At 47.7% G+C, this 18755-nt stretch overlaps 1 protein-coding gene across 4 annotated transcripts in view; it reads right to left on the bottom strand.

The window, feature by feature from the left end:
• COL15A1 (collagen type XV alpha 1 chain) overlaps window positions 1-18755 on the bottom strand; it is a 111265-nt gene that overhangs the window by 61135 nt on the left and 31375 nt on the right. For all 4 annotated transcript variants that reach the window (XM_084990850.1, XM_084990864.1, XM_084990841.1 and 1 more), the window contains exons 4-7: window positions 12697-13244; window positions 11487-11561; window positions 9879-9959; window positions 3054-3201 (exon numbers count right to left, since the gene is read on the bottom strand). In XM_084990850.1, the coding sequence (XP_084846976.1) occupies window positions 3054-3201; window positions 9879-9959; window positions 11487-11561; window positions 12697-13244 (852 nt within the window). The remainder of the gene's footprint in view (window positions 1-3053; window positions 3202-9878; window positions 9960-11486; window positions 11562-12696; window positions 13245-18755) is intronic.

Raw genomic sequence — 18755 nt, 5'->3', positions numbered from 1 at the left:
GACAGTGTTGCGGCTAGTGCTGAACTATTCAAGGGACCGTGGGCCCACATGCAATCAAAACACTTAATGTCCACAAACGATCCGCCCCTCACCGGTCACCCTCTCATCCTCCTTGCTCTGACCACCAGGGGGTGCTGTTCTAGCAGCCAGAGAGATCCCAGGCCTCTTTGAGTCCCCTTGGAAGATCAAGGTGGGAGTGGCAAGTGTCCTGCACCAAGACGGTGTCAGGGACCCTTGGAACAAAACTCTTGGATGGCTTTCCCCAGCCAGGGACAGGGCTGGGGTTCAGCCCCTTCCTCTTTACTGTCTGAGCTGTGTACTTAATAAAAAGCAGGATCTCTTAGCCAGCTCTGCTGTTTCTGTTTGGCCTTCTGTCTGCCACAGAAGGGGTCTGGTGGGTCCAGGGAACAGGCCAGCTGTGCTTGGACTGAGTTCCGCCTCCTACACACTCCCCTCTCAGTCTAGAAGAGGCCCTCGCCCCTGCCCCTTCACTGCCCCTCGCTCTGGGATCCTAATCCCCCCTCAGGAGAACGGCATGCACAATTCATAAACCACATCCACACCCGCAGCCGCAGCACTCAACCCTCTCATCCACCCGGGAGGCAGGGGCTGTGAACAGTCCCAGTGGACGGCGGAGGAATCCAAAGCTTGGAAATGCGGAGCAGCTTGCCGGGGCTGACAGCAAATAGGTAGCTGAGCAGGGCTTCCGTCCAAAGGGTCTGCTCTCGGCCAGCAGTCTTTCCACAGCTACACCCTGATTCCTTGCTGGTGGTATGACTTTATGTCATTATTATACAATTTTCTTTTCTATTCAGGACTGTATACTTTCTCTTAGAAACAGACTTGCCAAGGGAGTTCCCTTCGTGGCTCAGCAGTTAACGAACCAACTAGGATCCATGAGGATGCGGGTTCAATCCCTGGCCTTGCTCAGTGGGTTAAGGATCCTGCGTTGCTCTGAGCTGTGGTGTAGGTCGCAGACATAGCTCTGAGCCCTTGTTGCTGTGGCTGTGACTGTGGCTGGCAGCTGTAGCTCTGATTCGACCCCTAGCCTGGGAACTTCCATGTCTCAGGTGCCACCCTAAAAAAGCAAAACGGAAGAAGAAGAAAAAAAAAAAGCTTTGCCGAGTTTAGTTGTTAAAATAACACTCATTTACTGATGGCTGTAGTACAAAGAATAACAATACGTTACATGTAAGTGTAACTTGGCCCCCATGCTGTGCAGCGGGGAGAAAAAAAAAAAGAATAGATTTGGAGTCAACACTGGTTGGTAATTACAGCATAAAAAAAAATCTATTTCCATTTGAATTGTTATCAAGAACCTTGGATGGCTTTGTGAATAAGTAGGAAAGCAATGGAGTTAAAGCCATATTTGCTAAAGTAGACAGGTTTGAATAATTAGAACATGGTCTCTTGAAGTTGGACAAGAATTTTCTTAAGCTGAATATATTCAGATGTGTCTTATCATGTTGATACTAATCACCAGTATCTCCTACAGCAGAAAAAGAGTCTGGCTCTAACACATTGAATTACATATTCTCCATATATTTTCAGGTACCTGGGTTTCCACAATAGTCCTCCCAGTTTTACTCAGTACTTTTATCTTCTATGCCCTTAAGGATAAATACACTTTTCACCTTCTTAAAAAAAAAATACATAGTTTTTTTTTGTTTTTTGTTTTTTTTAGGGCCACACTTACGGCATATCAAAGTTCCCAGGCTAGGGGTCAAATTGGAGCTGCAGTTTCTGGCCTACACCACAGCCACAGCAATGCCAGATCCTTAACCCACTGAGCGAGGCCAGGGATTGAACCCATATCCTCATGAATACTAGTCTGTTTCTTAATCCGCGGAGCCACAACAGGAACTCCAATACATAGGATTTTAGAAGATAAAAAATACAGAAGAACAAAAGGAAAATAAAAAACACCTACAATCCTTCTCTCCAGAGGTAACCATTCATAGCATTTTGTTGTATATTATTCTAACACATATACACAGTGGTCTACATTGCTATATATAAACGAATATAAATAACATATTCAAATTTAGGGTCACAGCACACATATAGTTTTGAAATCTGCTTTTCTTGGGGAGAACACCATGAGGGTATCCCTGGGTCATTAAATCTTCTGTGTCACCAATACCAGAGCTATACATATGAATGTGGGCCGTCTGGGCTGGTTTTGACCTTAAATACATAAATCTTGGTGCTCTGGTGTTGGCTGTAGCTTCAATTTGAATGGTTATCCCTCTGATGAAGGGCAAAAAATGCAGGCCAATCTCAGGCTAAGGGCTTATGTCAAGCTGCTGCCTGGGGGATCCCATCAAATCCTGGGCTTCTGCCAGGGCTCTTCTATGCAGCTGGACAGGGAACAAGAGTGCCAGACGGGAGCCAGGAGGCCAGCACTGCTCCCAGGGCCTGCCAGTGACCTCCTGAGTGCCAGTCCCTCTCTGGCCATCAGTTACTTTCCCACGTGTGCCAACAGGAGTATAGATGGCATGATCCTCTGAAAGTCAGCGAGTCTGTGGCTGAGGCCAGACAGGGTAGGGATTCTGGAGTCAGGCCTGGGCACTGGCACAGTCCCACCAACCACCAGCTGTGCGGTTGTGGGCAGGCCACTCACCTTGCTGAGCATCGGTGTCTCCACCTGTAAAACACTGGCTAACACTAGCGACTAGGAGACGTGCTGCTGGGGTTGGAGATGAAGTATGTAAACACTCGGCACACAGTAGGTATTTGATAGGCAGCAACAACTAGCACAAGCTTTTCTGTGACACCTCAGGCCCTTCTGGAGCTATGGAGCCTGGGGGTTAAAAGTTCTGGTATCTGAGATTAAATGCCAGCTCTGCCACTCATGAGCCCTGGAGCCTGCACTGGATGACATAACCTCTCCATGGCTCGATTTCCCCATCTTATTTGTAGGATGAGGATGATTTATAGCTCCTTCCTCAAAGGGTTGAGGGGAAGGTTAAGTGAGATGCTGTGTATCACACGCATCATCCGGTCATCACTCGACAAAACCCACGGTGGAGGAAGCGGCATCGGGGACTTGCCTTGCTCAGGGCTGCTGTGCGGGAAGGCACTCAGGTTGGTGGTCCCCTGAGTCCCCTCAGGTACAGGTTCACCGGACAGCTCTGCATCCTCAGACAGAGGGGATGGAGTTGGAGGCATGTTGATGGGTTCCACTTCTGCTGGTTCAGACTGAAGGGAAGAAAAATGAGACCCAAAGGGATTTACTATGGCTGGAAAGCAGAAAAAGACATTAGTGAGTATCACTGGAGAAAACAGTATCTCCACAAAAGCCAAAGAAACCCAGAAGAAGGCCTAGATTTGCCTTTTGAATTAACTGCACGATCACTGAACCTTCCAGGGCCTGAAAAAGGCACATGTTAGGGTAATTAAATTATGTTCGGTTTAGAGCGAGACTCTGCTCCTCTCACCTAAAGTTCTCTGAGCACAGAGACCACATTCCTGTGACCCCTGCATCCTAGGCCAGCACAGAGGAGGTGCTCAGCAAAGATGTTAGAGGAGGGAAGGAGGGAGGGAGTGGGGGGGGGGAGAGAGGAAGGGAAAAGGGGAGAAAGGAAGGAAGGAGGGGGGAGGGGAGGAGGGAGGAGGAAGGGAAGGAAGGAAGGGAAAGAGGGAGGGGAGGAAGGAGGGAGCAAGAGGGAGCTGTGCTCAGTAAGAGCTATGTACATGCAATCCCAGATGGGCACTGGTCATGTTCACCTATGAAAATAAAAGACGGGGATGGTTTCCCTTCTAGGAAACTTCAGATTCTGTGTCGCTTTCCAAAGCCATTCGATGTCTTAACCAACTTTGCCAACTAGGAAAAAAACAAACAAAACCCCCAACAGTTGGAAACAGAGCAGTTCAGAGATCTAGGCAGAAATCCTGATAAAGGGCAGCAAAGGTCATCCCCAGACTCAGGGATGACCCTGCGGTCACAGCTCCTCTGACCCAGGGCTTGTCAGTGATCAAACATCTCATCACTTTCTGAGCTCAAGACGCTGGGGTGAATGGAAGGATCCTGCTGACCAGTGTTGGATCTGTGGTGTGAGGAAGAAAGTAAGACACTAAGATTTCAGGGTACTTTTCTTACTGTAGCCATTACTTACCTATCCTGACTAATAACACAGAAAGATCTTGCTTTCTTTCTTTCTTTTTTTGCATAAACAACAGAAATGTATTTTCTCACAGCTCTGGAGGCTGGGAAGTCCATGAGCAAGGTTAAGGAGGGTTTAGTCAGAAAGTTATTTTTTAATATCAGAATCTAGTATATATATGATGACTCTTTGGTCCATCAGAACAAGGAGGATTCTTATGGGCCCTATAACTTAGGATTTAATGGTTCAGTTCTTATACTCGAACTCAGGTTAAATTCTAGCTCTCCACTTATTAGCTGTGTTATGCTGGGCACGTCATATAACCTCACTGAACCTCAGCATCCTTCCCTGTAAAATGGGGCCAATAATAACAATTTAAAGAGAATATAAAATGCATGGAGGTGCACAAGGCCAGGTCCATAGTATGAACCCACAAATGGTAGCTGTCATCAACATCACTAGATGAGAATTTCTCTGGGTTTGGGTATTAAAAATGATTATCTTTTGGCCAATAGACTCATGAAAAGGTGCTCAACATCATTAATTATTAGAGAAATACAAGTCAAAACTACAATGAGGTATAACCTCATACCAGTCAGAATGGCCGTTAATAAGACTACAGACAACAAATACTGGGGAGGCTGTGGAGAAAAAGGGAAAACTCCTATACTACTGGTAGGAATGTAAGTTGTTGCAGCCACTATGGAAAATAGTATGGTGGTTCCTCAAAAAACTGAAAATAGGAGTTCCCGTTGTGGCTCAGCAGAAACGAATACAACTAGTATCCATGAGCATGCAGGTTCGATCCCTGGCCTCGCTCAGTGGGTCAGGGATCTGGCACTGCTGTGAGCTACACTGTGGTTTGCAGATGTGGCTCAGATCCCACATTGCTGTGGCTGTGGTGTAGGCCGACAGTTGTAGCCCTGATATGACCCCGTAGCCTGCAAACTTCCACATGTCACGGGTGATGCCCTAAAAAAAAAAAAAACAGCAAAAATAGAATTGCCATATGATCCAGCAATCTTACTCCTGGGCATCTATCCAGAGAAAACTGTAATTCAAAAAGATATATGCAGCACTCTTCACAACCATTAAAACATGGAAACAATCTAAATGTCCACTGACAGATGAATAAAGATATGATACATATATACGATGAAGTCCTACTCAGCCATAAAAAAGCAAAAATGCCATTTGCAGCAACATGGATGCAACTAGAGATTTTCATACTCAGTAAGTCAGAAAGAAAAAGACAAATACTATGTGATATCATTTATATGAAGAATCTAAAATATGGCACAAATGAACCTACCTATAAAACAGAAATAAGACATAGAGAACCGACTTGTGGCTACCAAGCGACAGACATGGTAAGGGAGGGAAGGATTGAGAGTTTGAGGTTAGTAGATGCAAACTGATACAGAAGGCATGGATAAACAACAAGGTCCTACTGTCTAGCACAGAGAACTATATTCAGTATCCTAGGAAAAACCACAATGGAAAATAATAGAAAAAAGAACATATAAATGTGTACAACTGAGTCACTTTGTTGTATAGCAGAAATTAACATCATAAATCAACTATACTTCAATAAAAAATAAATTTTAAAGTGATTATCTTTTGGCACATCTTCATTTGTTTTTTTTTCCATAATGAATATGGGATATTTGGATTCTAAAATAAGATATAGTTTACTGTACTATAAAATCTCCAGGGTGGAGGCAGGGATGGAAGGCTTCAAAAAGCTGAGTCTTGAAGAATGAACAGGGAGCTCCTGTCGTAACTCAGTGGAAAGGAGTCTGACTAGTATCCATGAGGTTGCAGGTTCGGTCCCTGGCCTCGCTCAGTGGCTTGAGGATCTGGCATGGCTGTGGCATAGGCCAGCAGCTGTAGCTCTGATTAGACCCCTAACCTGGGAACCTCCATATGCCACAGGTGTGGCCCTAAAATAAGACAAAAAAAAAAAAAAAAAAAAGAATGAACAGAGTTTTAGAAAACAGGGAAAGAAGGGAGCATTGGGTGAGAAAGGACACAGAATTGCACTTGGCAAGGGTTTGAGGGAAGCAGAGGGATGAAGCCTGGGGAGGCAGAGAGAGGAGGTGGCTGTTCCTGAGGTGAAAAATCTGCCCTTGAACTGGGGGCAACAGAGAGCATCCTTGGGTATTAGGCTGGGGGAGATGTGGGCAGGTTGTGTACTTAAGGGAGTTCTCCCTGGTGTCAATGAGAGAAGGGATTTAGGGAGTTGAGGTTTAAACCAGACCAGGGGGGGTGCACTTAAGAAGCCCAGTAGGGCAGAAACCAGGACAGAGTGGTGGGAGGAGTGAGCAGGCACCCCCACCCCCACTCTCCCCAGGAGAGGCTGAGAAGAAGACCGGAGAAGAACTCCCCATTCCCCAGCTGCATGGTGGTCTAGCAGGGTGGCAAGGACTCCTGCCCCAGGCAGGTCCTCTCCTCTCCCTGCCAAGGAGCCACAGGGAAGCCACTTCATCATGGTTCCCTGATGGCACCAAAAAGCCTGTGTCTACCCTGGAGAAAGGCTGCTGGTGGCTGGAAGCTCAGTGACTTTATAAGGGACTTGGGATTCCAGGTGAGGCAGGTAGGGCAGGGGGAGGTGCACGAAACACAGGACAGTAAGGAAAGGGTGGGCTGAGCTTAGTAACTCAAGGTGGCAAACAAAGGTTGAGTTATATGAAGTCACTGATTACAGTCTGTTAGCCAAGACCTTTTTAGTGAGCTCCCGACAAGGCAGCCCTGAACCCTTGTCCAAGGTACAGCTGGTGAGCTGCTACTCGGTGGTCAGGGTCAGGTGTCCTGCCTCCAACAAGCTGTAGCTGCTTCCAAGGGTTAGTGTGAAAGGGAACCAGGGTGGCCTGTGACAAAACGGGGATGTCAAGTCTTCAGACCTTTTCATTGAAGTGTGGCAATCTGCTGGCCCCCTCTCTCCTTCGACACACATTTCCTGAGGGCCTACTGTGTGCCATGTCCCCAGCTGATCACTAGGATATGGAAATGAATAAATAAGAAGGGCATTTATCCTCAAATTGTTAGACTATTGGGAAGCCAGACCCAGACACAATTGTGACTGAATGTGACCCTTAGGACTGAGGAGATGAGAAGAGAGCTAAGTGTGAGGAGGGGAGCTTGGCAGTGGCCTCTGATGAGGGGCTGTGACTGATCCCTGAAGGATGAGTGGGAATTGGCCAGGCAGAGAGGGGGCGGGTAAGGGCCCTCCTAGAAAACAGAATGCCAGATCAGGCATGGACCAGAGGGAAAGGGCTTGATGTTTGGGGGAACCCGTGAGCACATGGTGTGGCTGGGAGAGGACCTGGCTGCGGATCAGAATCCCCTGCAGAGATTTGTTTAAGTACAGATTTTCAGAGCTCACTCTGTATTGAATCTAAATGTCCAGGTACAGAGCCCGGGCCAGAGGCTTCTTTTTTAAAAGATTGTCCCGGAGTTCCCGTCATGGCGCAGTGGTTAACGAATCCGACTAGGAACCATGAGGTTGCGGGTTCGGTCCCTGCCCTTGCTCAGTGGGTTAACGATCCGGCGTTGCCGTGAGCTGTGGTGTAGGTTGCAGACACGGCTCGGATCCCGCGTTGCTGTGGCTCTAGCGTAGGCCGGTGGCTACAGCTCCGATTCAACCCCTAGCCTGGGAACCTCCATATGCCGCGGGAGCGGCCCAAGAAATAGCAACAACAACAACAAAAAGACAAAAGACAAAAAAAAAAAAAAAAAAAAAAAGATCGTCCCTCAGCCCCTCAACACACACACACACACCACAAACACCTTTGTACACACAGAGATGGATACATGCACGGAGGACGTTGATGCACAGCCAGGGCTGAGAACCATTAATTCGAACTCAGCGAAGTTAATTCTAACTTTCCAGATATGGAAAGGTGTGTCAGCAGACACTGACTTAGCAGGGGGAAGAAGAGGGGAGCAGGGACTCCTACCCTAAATGGGGAAGGAGGCGAGGAGGGACTGGCTTTTTAAGTCTCCGACGGCTCAAGCTGTCTGTGATTCAGTTCGCTGGTCATGGCTTGTGTCTTGGAGGATGGCAGGTTGCAAAGAGTGAGGACAGGGGAAGTGAGATTCATTCCAAGAGAGAAGCCAGACAGAGAGGGGAGGGGAATGTCTGAACCCAAGAGGGAAATTCCCCCGCCCTGGAAGGGGGGTGGCCGGGGAGGGGAGCCACGGGACCCTTCCAGGAGACGGTGAAAGGGGGAAGTCCCCAGATCAGGGGGTGATATGACTGACAGCAGCCTGAGCCTTGGCTGGGGACTTGGCTCTGCCACCTCCAGGCTGGGCAGCCCCAGGCAACGCTCTTCACTCCCACATACCTCATTGCCTCCTCTGGGGAATGAATGGAAAACATCGCCTCAAAATAGGTTACAGGCCTCCCTGACCAGCCCCGCCTCTGTGACCATCTCAAGCGCTCAACCCCACCCCTTTCCTGTCCTTCCCTCAGGCCTTCTTGGGGTATTAGCCTCTCAGCCTGAGTCAGCCTCACTCCTGGCTGTGAACTGGTGCACTGGAGGGCAGCATCAGGCTAGAAAGCCTGAGGGACCACAGCTCTGGGCCCTGCTGCCCTGTGCCCTGGATATGCCAATGGGGTGGCCAAGGGCTGATGGGCACATAAGGTTGCAACACCACCCCCTGAGTCACCACCCAGGCAGGCTCCTTGGACTCTTGACTTTCTCCATCTTGGCTACCCCCAAATTGGCTGTGGTCTTGGGGATGCACCTCCGTGGCACCACCCAGGCCCGCAGCACAGGGTCATGGCCTGAACCATTGATGGGGCACGAGTTGACCTGCATTCTAGCCTCAGCTCAGCCATGCACCCTAGGGCCCTCTCTGGGCCTCAGTTTGCCCATCTGTACAAAGGGTAGTTTTCTGTACACCTCTGAACACCTTTAAGTCCCTCCCACACTAAGAGACTGGTCCTGTTCCACCCCATCCACACCTCTGTTGCTGGAGGTCTATAATTTATAGGCACTGCCTTATTTCCATCTCCATGCTTTCTTCTATCAGAGATGAACTTATAGACTGAGCTAGACCAGTCAAGGAAACTGCTGGGGCTTCTGTGTTCAGTGACTCAGACACTGCCAGCTGCTTTCATTAAAATAGGCTCCTTGGTGTCTCCATGGTCTGATTCAGTGCTTTCAAAACCACTTCCTTGTCTTGGCCACAGAGCACATTCCCAGGAGGGAGGAGGCCCACACCACTGGGACGATGGCTGCCTTTCCCTTGGGGCCAGAAGCCAGCTCCTGGGAGGACTATTCATCTGATGGGACTGGGGGCACCAACTGCCTTCTCAGAGCCAGAGCCCCAAGCAAATGTGACAACAGCCACCATGCGGGTCCACTTCCTTTGTGCCAGGCACTGGGCTGAGACCTGTCCCTGCACTGCCTCGTCTAACCTCACAAGGACCCTACTCTGATTATTGCTTTATGGAAGAGTGGCTGAAGCTCAAAGAGGCTCAGTCAGTCATCTAAGCTCACACAGCTGAGAGGCGAGAGTGGATAAAGTGCCTTTGAAGAGCCCTCTCCTGGTCAAAGCACCACAGCACACCCGGGGTGGCACCCAGGTAACTGTGTTTCCTTGCACTGGGGAGTTTGCAAAAGGCCCCTTGTCCATACTTTCCTAACCTCCCAGGTGATTTGTGGAATGAAGTCAGAGATCTGAGAAGGGAGACATCAGACCAGGGCTCTGGGCAGACTCCCTACAAGCCAATCAAGACGACAGGGCACAGAACCCAGTGCTCACCGGGGCTTGAGTGTAGGTGACGGCTTCCACCATCTCAGCTACTCCGTCTGTCTCCTGCAGCCCGCTGGCCTCTCCTGATGCCTGTGTGGAGACAAAGCAGGCCAGAAAGAGGGGGAGCTGTTTATAAGCGGGGAGTCTCAGAAACGGACTCCTGCGGAGGAACGGTGTGCGTGTGAAAGAGAGGTGGAGATGGACAGAGACAGAGTGAGGGCTGGACAGAGCACACGTCTTGGCTATTGTTTGGGTTTCCGTCCACATGCTACTGCTCACACAAACAACTACAGTCAACGTCATCTCTCTAACACACCTACGTGCCCTTCAGTCTCTGTTAAAAGGCACTTCCAACCTTTGCATGGCTGTCCCGGGACTTTCTCACTGGGAACTGCTATATTCGAACACGTCCTCCCTCTGCAACCCCTAACCTTCACAACTGCCCTCCTAATGGCAGCTAAGATACTGCTGCGCCGTGATTGTGTCACTTACTCGTGGACCCTTGGGTGGTGTGTACTTGTTCTGTGTTAACAGTAATGCAAAGATGAAGGAATAAACACACCCAGGGCTTCCCATCTCTCAGCATCATGGGAACACAGACCGGGATCACGGCCTCAAGGAGAGCAAATATTCTCACAGAGCCAAGCTCCACCTCAGCGGGGCTTTTCAACCACGCGGGCTGCATTTTTCATAAATGCATACAAGCAACTTATGCTTAGCTTTGGGGCTGATGCCACCCAAAGAGGAGCAGAAGCTTTAGGAATTTGCCCTGCTCTGCTTGCCTCTGATTTTTCTACGTCATGACATGACTTCTACCCGGAGCATTTTTGCTCCTTCACCTGGCTGACACTTGCTGGTCACCGGTCAGACAGCAACTCCTCCCTGACCGGCTTCCTGTTCCTCCTCCTCACTTTCCTGCCCCTGCCCCATCTGTGGAGTTTGGGGCTGAGGACCAATTGCATTCGGCTCTATCACTGCATAGGGGGTGTAAGTGTGTGTGAGCATCTTGAGGATATCCGAGATGGTTCCCATTTCATCCCTTTAACTCCAGGATCGCCCCAGGTCTGTCACCTTATAGGTGCTCAGTCCATCCCGGAGGAAGGGAGGGAAGAAGGGGGAGGGCAGGAGGAAGGCAGAGAGGGAGGGGGGAGGCGGGGGGAAGAGGACTCATCATTTATTCCCCTGCCCCCCTCCCAGCTGCGGAACTGATTCATTTGCCGAGCATAAAAGCTAAATTTGGTTTAGCTTTTATAAGCGTTTACACCCAGAATGTTTTAGAGTTTTAACTTTGATTTTTGAGTCCTGACTCCCTTTCTTGGCAGGATGTCTGGAAACCAGGCCATTGACTGGAACAGACACGGAAGAACCTAATACCTTAGAAGAAACACAACTCCCCACCCCCAACGCACACATACCAAAGACATGGTTGAAGCTCTTTGAAATAATAATAAAGCCAAAAAGCCCAAAATAGGAATTGAGGCAGTGCTTGCCAAGATGAGAGATTTCAGAGACTCTATGACTCTTGGAGATGAAGAACTATCTGGGTGCCCGGCCCTTCTCTGGCTGCTAGGGCTGTGGTGCCCACTGTGGAGGTGATGGGGAGAAGTGGGGGCTCACCGAGGATTCTTCAGCTTCACACAGCTCCTCAGGAGTCCTGGGGTCAGAGTGGACGGTGAGCTGCTGTATGGAGCCCTGGGGAGAAGCAGAGGGGTCAGAAGCCCCATCTACAGCTCGAGCACCAGCAGGAAACACAACTGCTTTTGTCCCAGAGAAGAACCAGCCAAAGGACAGGTGTGACCAGGAAACCAAGCCACTTCTAAGCCTGCTCCCATTTAGGGAGACTTTTCTTGGGCTGATGGAATATGAGCCCCACTAACAAGAGGGGTCCTTGGAGAGCATGGTATTCAAAGCGTAGACTAATAGCAGCCTCTTAACTGGTCCTCAGGTGCCCAGCTTGTCAGTGGAGAGCCCCAAAGTGCACACCTCCCCTCCCCCAGGAAATGTCTCTCCCCCACGGCTCAAAGCTTCCCAGGGGGACTTGTCCCCAGAGGTGCAGTCAAACAGCCTTCCTGCCTTCCCAGTGAATCTCTCCCCTCCCCATACCTGACATTTTGCTCTCTGCAATGATCCCCAAGTGAGAGTTTAAAAATTGGTCAACGGATTTTAACTTCTTAAAATCCATCTTCCACTGTACTGCAGATAAACCCGACCTCCAGCCCAGAGTCCTGTCTTGAATCGGTTGGGAAGGTACCAGTAAGAACCCGTGCTGTCTAAATGAATACCTATAGTAACTTATGGATTGGCTTAGTTATAAAAACCCATTCTGTCAGGAAAATCAGTTTCCCAGAATCTTTTTTCAGGGTACATTGTCCAAAAGGAGAGAGAGAAACTACCTCACACTCTGGCATCCCAACTATTCCTCCTTTGCAGAAATGACTCATGTACAACCACTACTTTTTCCAAAGATAAAATCCTTGAAGGATGTAACACGGCTTACTCTTTTCATCCTGCCTTAGAACATACAAAGTGTTTTCCCACACTGACTGGAGAACCCCGTGGCCTGGGTTTTCTTATCCCCACTTACAGAGAAGAAAACACGGAGAGGATCAGAGAATACAAGTTCTGTCCCAAACCATCAGGCTAAACTGAAGACTCAGGGCTGGAATCTAGGCTTTGTGTTCTGGGCCTGGCTGTCTTCCCACCATACATGCATGTCTCTTTAAGGACATGGGAATAAAATAATACCAGGAATGGCTGCTCATGTGCGTGCACGGTGTGCAGCGAGCACACCCCCGCCCTGCCCTGGATCTGCAGGCCTTGGACTCACGGTGAATCTCTCCAGCCCCGTGGCTCCTGCGTTGCCCACGAAGATTCCTGCGCTGGGTTCGAAGGCCAAGGCCTGGGAGGACCTCGGGAAGGAGACGTGGCCTTGCTCCTCACACTCCACAAGGAGGGACGCTTCCTCACCCTGGACCACCACGGCAAAGCGGTTCCACCTGTGGGTCATCACGGGCACCGGGAAGGAGGCTGCCTCATGGGACACCTGGGAGCCGGGCTCCGTGTAGTAGAGGATGACCCGCTGCCGGCCATCCTCCACCGCCGAGAGCCGCAGGCCCAGGTAGATGACCTTCTGGAAGGCGTCTGTGATAGCAAAGAGCACGCCGCCTCGGGCGCTGCTGGGCTTCACCGTCACGCTGATGGCAAAGTCCCTGAAGAAGGTGGGTGGGATGAGGGTCCTGGCTGGGCGCCCGACATTGGCACCAGGTCCAAAGCTGTAGGCTGGGAAGCCACCGTAGCCGGTGACAAAGGACACGGATGAGGGCAGCGGCACACCGATGAGCTCCGTGAGGTCTAGGTGGCCCTGGGAAGCCAATTCTGCAGGGAGGGAGAGAGGCCACGCATCACACATACATTCTACTGTTCTTGCAAGTGAGGAAGAAATGAAAAGTCACAGATGCAATGGGATCCTTCAGGAACCCCACTGTAGTATCTTAATTACTGTTTTTCAAAGCCTTTGGACAACGCCTCACAATCAGGAATGCATTTACATTGCAACCCAATACGCACACTTAAGACAAATGAATATCTGTAACCCAAAACAGATGTTTCATAAAACCTTATTTACTTTTAATACTCACCAGGCACTCTGATATTTTCCTTTCTGGTTAATAATTCTTTTTCTCTTTTATTTTATGAAAAACATGCTGGAAACAACCCACGAAACTGATTTCATTCCCCACAAACAAGTCATGATCAGCAGTTTGGAAAACATGTAAGAATATTCCTAAAATATCCCTACCATGTTCCCCCATCAGCTTGGGGATTTTTCCCCCCATTTCTTTCTGTAAAAATGGATAGGTTTGCTTCGTTTTATTAAGAATGAGGCCTACTGGTTACGTGCCTCGGGGCGGGGGGGATAAAATGAAGTGTTCCGACGCCGCAGGACAACTGAAATTTGTGTCATCACCCTCTGTCACTGTCAGCCCATGATTATCACCATCCACGTGCCCTGAGCTCCCACTCTGTCCCACAGACATTGGCTCCTTTACTCCTCACAACAGCTCTATGAGCACAGCTCCTACTATCCCCTTCCTGCTTTAGAGAAAACCTAGAAAAGGTAAGAAATTTGCCCAAAGTCGGTCCATCCGGAGTCCAGAGCATCTGGCCCCAGAGGCTGTGCTCTCCGCCATCCCTTGGAGGAGAAAAAACAGGGCTCCCTTATGGTGGCCTGGAAAGGACTCACAAGCCTTGGTCCCCCCAACCACGGTCCCCTGGGAGAAGGCCATAGGCTGCCTTGCAGTGATGCACACCCACATGCACCTGCGGTGATGAGATAGGAAGGCAGGTCCCAGTGACAGGTGGACAGGAGCCCTGCAGGCAGAGCAATGCTTACAAAGTAGATTTTGAAAAAGGAATGTCTGAAGAAAGGAATGTAAAATATTCATTTCATTTAATATGTTTATATTGACTATAGGTGGAAATGATAATTAGGGGAAATACTGGGTTAAATAAAATATATTACTGACTTAAAAAAAATAACATGAGGAAAAGGCATGTGTCCACCACTCCACTTAAGAAAGAAAATATCGGAGTTCCTGTTGTGGTGCAGCGGAAACGAATCCGACTGGGAACCATGAGGTTACAGGCTCGATCCCTGGCCTCACTCAGTGGGTTAAGGATCCAGCGTTGCTGTGAGCTGTGGTGTGGGTCACAGATGCAGCTCGGATCTGGCGTTGCTGGGTCTGTGGTGTAGGGCGGAAGCTATAGCTCCGATTTGACCCCTAGCCTGGGAACCTCCATATGCCCCGGATGCAGCCCTATAAAGACCAAAAAAAAAAAAGGAAAAAAAATATCAACTCAGCCGAAGCTCTCAGGAATTCTCTGACGCCATCTGCCTGCCCACACCCCAGAGGCAGCCACTCTGGGGGGATCTGGTGTTTATCATGCCTGTGCTTTTGTGTGTTTACTACATGATTATCTGTCTCTAAGGGAACGCAGCACTGCCATGCCTGGCTCCTAACCCCATATAAATGTTGGCAAGCTGCATGTATTCCGGTACTTTTTTCCCATTAACATTGCATTTTTGAGATTTTTACTCCTGTCGAGACGGGTGGTTCCAGGTCTCCTATTTTCACAGCAGGACTGTATGTATAAATAAGCCACTATGGATTAGTCTACTTTTCTGCTGATGGAAAGTGAGGTTTCCATCACTATTACAACCACTACTGCTGTGGACTTTCTTAGACACACCTCCTTATACTTACCTGTCCAGGTAATTCCACCACTTAGGATAGAATTATTGGATGATACAGGTACATGCATCAGCAACTTCACTGAGTGTGGCTGAACTGTTCTCTTAAGCAACTGTGCCATTTTTTTGAAAATGAGATATAATTGACATATAATGATGTGTAAGTTTAAGGTGTACAAAGTGTTGATCTGACATACAAAATTACAATGATTACCATCCTAGCATTAGTTAACACCTACATCACATCATATAATTATCATTTATCTTTTGATGCAATCATCATCTCAGTTATCATTAAGATGCAATTGTGCTGGAGTTCCCACTATGGCACAGTGGGTTAAGGATCTGGTATTGTCTCTATAGTGGCTCTGGTCACTGCTGAGGCATGGGTTCAATATCTAGCCAAGGAACTTCACAAGTGCAGCCAAAAAAAAAAAAAAAAAAAAAAAGATGTATGCAACTATGCCATTTTTACATGCCTACCAAAAGCATGTTCTTGCCAACATTCAGCAGAGGTATAAAGATGAGATTTGGGAGTGGTCCATGGGACTTTGCATCTATAGTGATGATATTTCCTAAACTGGGTCATATCCAAAAGAAGTATTACTTCTACTGTGCTTTCTAAAAAAAGTCATGGAAAACATTTCACAACAGTTTAATGAAAACGATCATCCCACTCTCAACAAAAGGGCAAATCCCGTCCTGTTGAGGCTGTGCTGAGAAGGCTTCTCTGGCCATCCCCACTCTCAGGGTCCGTGGCAGCCTGCGCACCTGGCCTGAGAGGCTCGGGGGTCTAGAGCCAGCCACACTCTGACTCCCAGCACACCCGATGCCTCCCCCCACTGCCTCGTCCCCACTCCCTCCATCAGATGCTTTCCCCTCTAACACCCACCCCACCTCATTCTGCCAGAATAACCCCTCTCATCCTTCAGCCCCACCTCCCCTCCCCTGAAACCCTTCCTGATCTACAGCCAACCTCCTCCTCTTCCTCCATCCATCCATCCATCCGTCCTCCTCCGAGTGCTGCCTTAGGACCCCTCCATACATACTGGGGTCTTCCATCCCCACCTTCAACATACTACAGGTCACTATTGGGTCATGTGTCTCCCTCCCCATGAGGACACAGGCCACACCACTCACCTGTGTGTTCACCAGCTCAGGGCTGAAGAATGAATGAAAAAATGAACAAACAAATGAAGTTTAACCTTCACGGTTTACAGAAAGAAAACAAAAGTGAGGTTAAAGGAGAGAAGGGGGTTGCTGGCTACATACAGATCTGATTCTCAATCCAATGTTGTTCCTGCCCAGTTTGCAACTTGCAAGAATTAAAAACAAAATTAAACAAAACATAAAGTATGACAAACCCCAGAAGGCAAATTTGAAAATTGATAACTTTGGTTAAATTTAACCACACAGAAACTTTTCAAGTTCCACATAGCAAAAATAAATCCCCACAGTGTCAAACAAAATCCCAAACTGGACAACAATATTTGCTACATATATCACAGACAGCAAATGAATGACCCTAATCTACAAAGCAAATGAACAGGCGAGAGGCCAATAATCCAATAGAAAAATAGGCAAAGAATAGGAAATTCTTTCCACAGTAAAAGAAGGAAAAAAAAAAAAAAAAGGCCTTGAAACATATGAAAAGATACTCAACCTCACTCATAACAAGAGAAATACAAGATAAGCCTACAAAGACCTAGCATTTTCCCTATCTGACTGGCAAAGATCAGAATGCTGGAAATGTTGAGCATGAGTTTGAGGAAACACGCCGTCAAATGCATTGCTAGTGGGACTGTAAATTGGCATAACATCTGTGGGAGGTGGGACTTAGACAATATTTATCAAAATTAAAAGTGCTACACCAGCCAGAATGGCCATCATCAAAAAGTCCACAAACAGTAAGTGCTGGAGAGGGTGTGGAGAAAAAGGAACCCTAGTACACTGTTGGTGGGATTGTAAATTGGTGCAACCACTCTGGAAAACAGTATGGAGATTTTTCAGAAAACTAAACATAGAACTACCACTTGATCCAGCAATCCCACTCTTGGGCGTCTATCCAGAGAAAACCATAACTCGCAAAGACACATGGACTCCAATGTTCATTGCAGCACTATCTGTAATAGCCAAGACATGGAAACAACCTAAATGTCCATCGACAGAGGAGTGGATCAAGAAGAGGTGGTACATATACACAATGGAATATTACTCAGCCATTAAAAGGTACAAAACACCAGCATTTATAGCAACATGGATGGACCTTGAAATTATCATGCTGAGTGACGTCAGTCAGACAATGAGACACCAACATCAAATGCTTTCACTGACATGTGGAATCTGAAAAAAGGACAGAATGAACTTCTTTGCAGAACAGATACTGACTCACAGACTTCGAAAAAATTATGGTTTCCAGAGGAAACAGTTTGGGGGGTGGGGAGATGTGCTTGGGTTGTGGGATGGAAATCCTGTGAAACTGGATTGTGATGATCATTATACAACTACAGATGTGATAAATTCATTGAGTAATAAAATAAATAAAAATTAAAAGTGCACATGTACTCTTTGACCTAGCAGTTATACCTCTATGAATTTTTAAAACAGATAAATTTACATATGTGACACATAAATCCCTGACAAGAACACCCATTGTGGCAATGTTTAAAATGTATCTAAGACACAACTTAACCAATCCATCGTGGAATTCTTGCGGAATTGTTAAATAAATAGTAACTTTTGATCTATCTATGTGATGAAATGCAATGCGGCCTTTAAAAAGGTATCACAACAACAACAACAACAACAACAAAAGGAGTTCCTGTCATGGCGCAGTGGTTAACGAATCCAACTAGGAACCATGAGGTTGAGGGTTCAGTGCCTGCCCTTGCTCAGTGGGTTAACAATCCGGCGTTGCCGTGAGCTGTGGTGTAGGTTGCAGACACGGCTCGGATTCTGAGTTGCTGTGGCTCTGGCGTAGGCTAGGGGCTACAGCTCCGATTCAACCCCTAGCCTGGGAACCTCCATATGCCACGGGAGAGGCCCAAGAAATAGCTAAAAGACAAAAAATTTAAAAAATAAAAATAAAATAAAAAGGTATCATTTCTGGAAGTTCCTGTTGTGGCACAATGGGAATGAAACTGACTAGAATCCATGAGGATGTGGGTTTGATCCCTGGCCTCACTCAGTGGGTTAAGGATGCAGTATTGCCATGAGTTGTGGTGGTTGCAGACACGGCTCGGATCCAGCATTGCTATGGCTGTGGGGTAGGCCAGCAGCTACAGCTCTGATTGGGCCCCTAGCCCTGGAACTTCCATAGGCTGCAAGTATGGCCCTAAAAAGCAAAAAATAAAAAAAAAAAAATTTAAGTATAATTCCCTAGGTACTAATATGAAACAAGACGTATTAACTAGAATCAAACAGATAAGAAAAACAAGATGCAGAATAGAATTGCTATCAATTGTAAAAGCATATATTAATACATACTAAATACATAAATACATAAAATATATGTTAATATATATATACTAGGCAATTTTTAGAAGGATCCACAAGAAAACTAGGACCAGAGACTGTCTCCAGGGTGGGGAGATAGCGGCTGCAGGACAACAGGAAATGTTCTTTTCACTGGACAT

The sequence above is a fragment of the Sus scrofa genome, chromosome 1, assembly GCF_054392235.1.
Source record: "Sus scrofa isolate SSC_HxYL_T2T_F1_AM1 chromosome 1, Sscrofa_HxYL_maternal_Yorkshire_Landrace_v2.0, whole genome shotgun sequence".
Classification (NCBI taxonomy): Eukaryota; Metazoa; Chordata; class Mammalia; order Artiodactyla; family Suidae; genus Sus; species Sus scrofa.
The sequence above is the reverse complement of the archived record's forward strand: the minus strand, read 5'-3'. Positions and strand labels throughout refer to the sequence as shown.